This window comes from Hippoglossus hippoglossus, chromosome 4 (genome assembly GCF_009819705.1).
Source record: "Hippoglossus hippoglossus isolate fHipHip1 chromosome 4, fHipHip1.pri, whole genome shotgun sequence".
Lineage (NCBI taxonomy): Eukaryota > Metazoa > Chordata > Actinopteri > Pleuronectiformes > Pleuronectidae > Hippoglossus > Hippoglossus hippoglossus.
The window spans coordinates 8379432-8385548 of record NC_047154.1 but is presented as its reverse complement, the minus strand read 5'-3'; the positions used below and the strand labels follow the sequence as shown (position 1 = coordinate 8385548).

At 41.3% G+C, this 6117-nt stretch overlaps 1 protein-coding gene across 1 annotated transcript; it reads left to right on the top strand.

Annotated features, from left to right (window-relative positions):
- Positions 1-1478: 1478 nt before the first annotated feature.
- Positions 1479-5893, top strand: LOC117760233 (dimethylaniline monooxygenase [N-oxide-forming] 5-like). The gene is made up of 11 exons (XM_034583094.1): positions 1479-1591; positions 2138-2276; positions 2706-2894; positions 3003-3168; positions 3474-3616; positions 3715-3914; positions 4086-4221; positions 4314-4533; positions 4619-4691; positions 4951-5203; positions 5332-5893. Exons 2-11 carry the CDS (start codon positions 2145-2147, stop codon positions 5479-5481), a joined length of 1662 nt encoding a protein of 553 aa, XP_034438985.1. The 5' UTR covers positions 1479-1591; positions 2138-2144; the 3' UTR covers positions 5482-5893.
- The last annotated feature ends 224 nt before the right edge of the window (positions 5894-6117 follow it).

Genomic DNA, 6117 nt, shown 5'->3' with positions numbered 1-6117 from the left:
GAATATGCCTTTTGAGGAAAGTATGGTTTTAGCCGAGACATAGAAGACAACAGTCTTAGACAGCCTTATTTCCTCAGGCAATTCATTCCAGAGCCTTGGGCTCCTGATGGCAAACACTCTTTCCCTCCTAGAATTGAATTCTTGGTGCTGTGTTTCCATTATCTCTGTTTACTACTTATTCTGTTGCAAGTTATTAACGATGAAGTGACTCTTTAGACGTCACCATGTGGATCAACATCTACTGCTCCTCGCATGTTTTATGTTTACATATCGTATATAAATTTCTGCTAGTTAATCCTTCCCATCACTCGTCTCATTGACTGGTCGTCAGGTGCACACATTATTTCCTAGAGTCAGCATGTTTGATGATTAAACCATACCCACGCACCAACCCACTGACTGGGAGTTCAGTGCCAAAGCTGAGATTCAACGTTAATGTTCTAACCATAAATTACGCAAGTTGTCAAGATGTTGCACAACAGCTTGCGCACTTCACACACACATTCATTTTAGCACTGCCAGAGACCACAACTTGTAAATCTGCAGGTGCATTTTAATTTCCGTGTCTGCTGGTCTGTTTTTACTTTGTCTAGGATTTTGTTCAGATGTGTGAATATTTGGTTTGGGTGTAATTGTGTATCAGCTTTACAGTTCAGTGGACAGATCGAATGATTCCCCCTTGTGTGCGTGCAGCTTTTACTAGTATTGTATTTCACTTTATGAAAGGGTTTTTGACTGTGAGGCAGTTGGTCCTGATATCTGGTATGAACCAGCGTAATATAACAGACTGTTGTATATACTGGTGCCCCATCGCACACTGTTCTATTGACCTCAGTCATGCTGTGCCCTCATTCTGCAATAAGTGACCAATGATCTCCCCAATATCAGTGATGAGATAATGCGATGGCAGCCTGCAGCCTTTTCATTTCAGTGCACTTCTGTGGCAAATCTAAATATGCTGGATATCACCATGACCAAACGTTTTTTATGATTGATTTATTTCTTGTTTTACGTGTTGATATTGAGAAGAATCTGAAAAATCTGACAAAATGTTTACTACAGGCTCAGTGTGTTTGTGTTAGGAATAGATTTTGCACATTCCACCTTTGTACACCATCATTAAGAAAGATGCATATTTTTATTTATTCCGCTACTAAGTAAATCCCACTTTGTGAAACATGAAGCCAGCTCCAATATACTTAACTGCACACAGTCTTGCCTGCTGTATGATATAAATTGTTAATGTGTATCCTGTACATATGTCTGTAATGACATGAGATTCCACTGTGTTATGTCCTATTTTCTCTGAATGGCCATTCCCGGATAATTTGATTGTAGTGGTGGTTTTTAATTAAATTGGGAAGAAATCTGAACCTGTCTCAAGTCTTTTAGATGACCTTGTTAAACTCGGGGGAACGAAAATGAACTTTAGTCTGACCCTATTTCAGAAAACACCCCCCCAACTTGTCTGATGCCTTTTTTGGCCGAGGGAGGAGGGGAAAAAAAGAAGGCCGTCTTTATTTCTAATGTCCATATAAAAGTCTGTGATTCGTAGAGCCTGGTCACTCTTGAGCAACACGCGAGGATCAAGGTAGGAAGAAAAACTTGATGCATATTTTAAAACCGTGACATAACTGAATTTAAAGAAGAATGATGAAATTCAAATTGGGTTATCATAAACTGCACAATAGGTTGTTAATAGTTCATTATCGGGGCAGAGAAGTTTACTTTTTTATATTTTGCACTGATACAATCAATAAGACTGAGCTGTATCCCTGATCAGTTTTTAAAAAAAATTATTTTGGCACCAGATTTAAACAGTGAACATCCAAGCATACATTAGGATGAACGTATGGGTCAAGTTTTGTTTTCCACAGCCAAGGTTTCTGCAAGATAGAAAATATCGAGGGACAGCCTCATAATGTTGATGTTAATTAATATTAATTTCTTCTTCTTTTTACTTCTACTAAATTAAGTGAAAGAAGCACACAAGAAAAATGTCTTAGAAAGATACAAGACATGTATTGAAAATATTTTCACCTTTTTAACACTGAATACCCATATTATATCATGATCATTTTAATTTCACGCTTAGATCTGATTGTTCAGATTTAATGTTTCTTTTCTCCTCCTGTAGCTCAATTATGGTGCATAAAGTAGCAGTGATCGGGGCCGGCCCCAGCGGTCTCACCAGCATTAAGGCGTGCCTGGATGAGGGCATGGTGCCAACCTGCTTTGAAAGCAGCGATGATATGGGTGGACTGTGGAAGTTCAAGGCAAGTCACCATTCAGAACCAACACTGACAACCATTTGTATTTATGCCCCAGTTACTGTATTTCATGTATGACAGTATTAAAGCATTGCGGTGGCAATTTGTTGAACACAGAGCAAAGTCAACGCTGTTCTTTCTGTAGTTTAATTCAGATGGACTCACAGCACATCACATTTCATCTAACACCTTTGAGTCATTCATCGTTGACACTGAGTACAAAACAGTATTCATGTCAGCTGTGGCTCAGTGGGGCAGAGTGGCTCGACCTCTAACCAGTCAATCCCAGTCTTCCCCATTCAACATGCCAAGTGTCCTTGGGCAAGATGCCGAACCTGAAATTGCCACTGGCGGCTGTTCCATTCTCATATCATTATTATTCTTTTTCCTTGCTTTTCTTTTTTTTTTTTGTAATTTGAAACCTCTTCTCTGCAGGAAGTGTCAGAGCCAAACAGAGCCAGCATCTACCGTTCCCTCACGATCAACATTTCCAAAGAGATGATGTGCTACAGTGACTTCCCCATCCCTGCTGAGTACCCTAACTACATGCACCACTCTAAAATCCTGAAATACTTCAGGATGTATGCAGAACACTTTAAACTGCTGCAGCACATTCACTTCCAGGTAACAAGAGCAGAGAGAAGCATGCGGCTCGTTATATTGTGTTGCTGAAGTCAAAAAGATATTTTCCAATTTACTGTACGTGTAAATTATACTTTTCTAACATTTTAGACCTTGGTTAAGAGTGTCAGACAGAGGCCGGACTTTTCCCGCACTGGTCAGTGGGAAGTGGTGACTGAGAACAGAGATGGACAGGAGGAGCGTCATGTCTTCGATGCAGTGATCTGCTGCGCGGGACACTACACCTATCCCAACATGCCACTTAAAGACTTCCCAGGTACAGTCACGTTCGTCATAAATCTTCCCCATGCCTTGGCAGATCATTCCATTATCGTCTGAGACATTGAGGAATTTGCAGCAACATGTTGGTTGTCATTATTTGTTTTTCACACGAGATCCAACATCTGTTCCAACATACATCAAAATAACAGGAAGGAATAACATAACTATCACCCTGTTGTTTAATAGTGTGCACACAAACTTTTTCACAAGATTTTACCAAGTGCGTGAATCCAAAATCTGTTCCAACTCGCATCAAGAGGACAACGGGTAGAGGAACACAATAAATGTGTCGTGTTGCAGGAATAGAGACGTTTGAGGGGAAGTACTTCCACAGCTGGGATTACAAGGGCCCTGAGGACATGTACGGGAAGAGGGTGGTGGTCATCGGCATTGGTAACTCCGGAGGTGACATCGCAACAGAGGGCAGCAGAGTAGCTGAGGAGGTGAAGAAGTTACTTTTTATTGTGCTTGACTTTTGTTTGGACATTGATTCATGATTGTTCGCGCAGATTGTGATCTGTCGTTCCTTCTTATCGTGCAGATGTATATGAGCACTCGTCGCGGTGCCTGGGTCATCCGTCAGGTTTCTGACAATGGCATGCCCGTGGACATGAAGTACAACACGCGTTTCGTCCACATCTTGTTCCAGCTGTTGCCGATCAACGTCCTCAACTGGATCGGCGAGGGCAAACTCAATGCCATGTATGACCACACCATGTACGCTCTCAAACCCACACACAGGTAGGTTGCTGTCGGGACAGAGACACAGGATATTCCTCTGTGGTATTTAGGCATAAACCCCTTGCAAAAAGAAGAAATGTGTGATGTGTCGGAGGAAGAGATACTCTGCGTCTGTCCCTGTCACGACAATATCTTTGTCTTCTGTTCGACCTTCTTCTGCTGCCTCACCAGGCTCTTCAGTCAGATCCCAGTGATCAACGATGATCTGCCCATGAAGATCCTGTCCGGAGCGGTCACTGTCAAACCGAATGTGAAAAAGATACGTGGCTCCACCGTGGTGTTTGAGGATGGCACTTTTGTTGAAAAGGTCAGAAATTGACCTAAGACAAACCCATGAATTCTCATTTACAACGTAGAAAATGTAAGCTTATCAATAACTTTCTGCCTTTTTTGTTACAGGTGGATATAATTGTGTTCGCGACAGGATACAACTACGATTTCCCCTTCTTGCCAAGCAGTGCTTTGTACAAGTCAGGGCACCGTGTGGGTCTGTACAAGCACATTTACCCTCCTACCTTGGAGCATTCAACTCTGGCTGTTGTGGGTTTCATCCATGCCCTTGGAGCCATCATGCCCCAGGCTGAAATGCAAGCCCGCTGGGTCGCACGTGTCTTCAAAGGTGAGGCAGTTCCAGTTTATCAGCTGCCATTAAAGTCCATGTCTGCAAATTTACCTCTGTCTGTCCACTGTTTTTATCTCCATAGGACATAAGAAGTTGCCCTCAAACCAGGCCATGATCAAGGCTGTTGAGAGGGACACCAAGGACATTGAGAAAAAGTAAAACTATTAATTTGCCTCAATAATGTTACAACCAATATTTTCCATTCGTTTTCTATCCTATAAGAATGAAGCACATATGTGCTCAAACTTGTATTATTAAAGCTACAATAATGGGGTTGAATTGTTTTCTGGCCACTTGTGGGCGGCAGAACAAGCTGTCAGCATGACAACACACTGACATTGTCAACATTGTCGTTTTTTACATTTATATTGAACTTATAACTTGTCATTCATTACTGGTTTCTCCTCCCCACAGCTTTAACGTATCAAAGTTGACACCCCTGCAAGTGGACTTTGTTAACTACATGGACGACTTAGCTGGAGAGATTGGAGTGTTCCCAAGTCTCCTCTGGTTCTTCTTCACCGACTATCCTCTGTTTAAGAGGCTCTTCTGGGGACCCGTCACATCCTACCAATACCGCTTGATGGGGCCAGGAAAATGGGAAGGGGCCCGCAGAGCAATCTTCACCCAGTTCGACCGCATGTACCAGCCCCTGAAAACCAGAAAGGTCTGAAATTAATTTAGTTTCTCCTACATTATGTAAGTCTTATGTGTGATGCTTAATATACATCTTACATTATCTTGACATAAAGTACAGTATCCAAATGTAAAAACACATTACTCCATCTCTTTCAGCTGGTGGAGCATGAGCCGTCCACCACCGGCCGCCTGTTTAAACTGAGCCTGACCCTCATGGTCGGAGGAGCCACTGCCTACTACGTCCATGTGCACTACCCGACTGCTCTGCCCAACCTGCTGTCCAAGCTCCATCTACAGACAGTCTAATACTCCGGAGACTGCAGTCGCGCCGGCACGATGAAATCACAGCAGTGTCTTGTGTGTTTTAGGGTCCAATACAATGTCAAAGGGGAAAATGAATTGTCTGGTCGTAAAAGCAAAGTTGTGCTAACAAAAGGTACCAAATATTGGAGAGGCATATGAAGGCAAAATCAAAAGCAGCAAAAACTGCCAAAATAGCACAGGACTCCTAAACATGATATAATATATAATATATAAAAACACAGAAACACACAAACCAAATAATGTATCTACGGTTTTGGATCCCTGAAACACTGAGAAATCCAGCTTAGTCATAATATCCTGCTATTTGGCTTGTGATTATGGGAATGACGTTTGGGGTAATGTCTTCATTAGTTATACTTGTATCTTTATATTTGATGTATTTAAACACTTTCTTTCTTCTTTAAAAAAATTTCTTATGAAACAATGTCATTATTATTTAAAAAGCATGAGTTTTAGAGGAAATATAACAAATCCATTTTTACATTTTCAAGACAAACTGTTTAATACCAACTGTATTATTGTTATTATTACGTTTGCAGTTAACATTTCCTGTTTCCAACAAAATCCATTGTTTGCAGTAAATCAGTCATAAATAAGTATTGAAAACAATGAACACTG

Excerpts from the sequence above, each read along its gene's own strand:
- LOC117760233 (XM_034583094.1), top strand. The coding sequence starts at position 2,145 with ATGGTGCATAAAGTAGCAGTGATCGGGGCCGGCCCCAGCGGTCTCACC. Across the intron at positions 3,617-3,714 it reads GCAGCAGAGTAGCTGAGGAG|ATGTATATGAGCACTCGTCG; the intron begins GTGAAGAAGTTA and ends CTTATCGTGCAG. Across the intron at positions 3,915-4,085 it reads GCTCTCAAACCCACACACAG|GCTCTTCAGTCAGATCCCAG; the intron begins GTAGGTTGCTGT and ends CTGCCTCACCAG.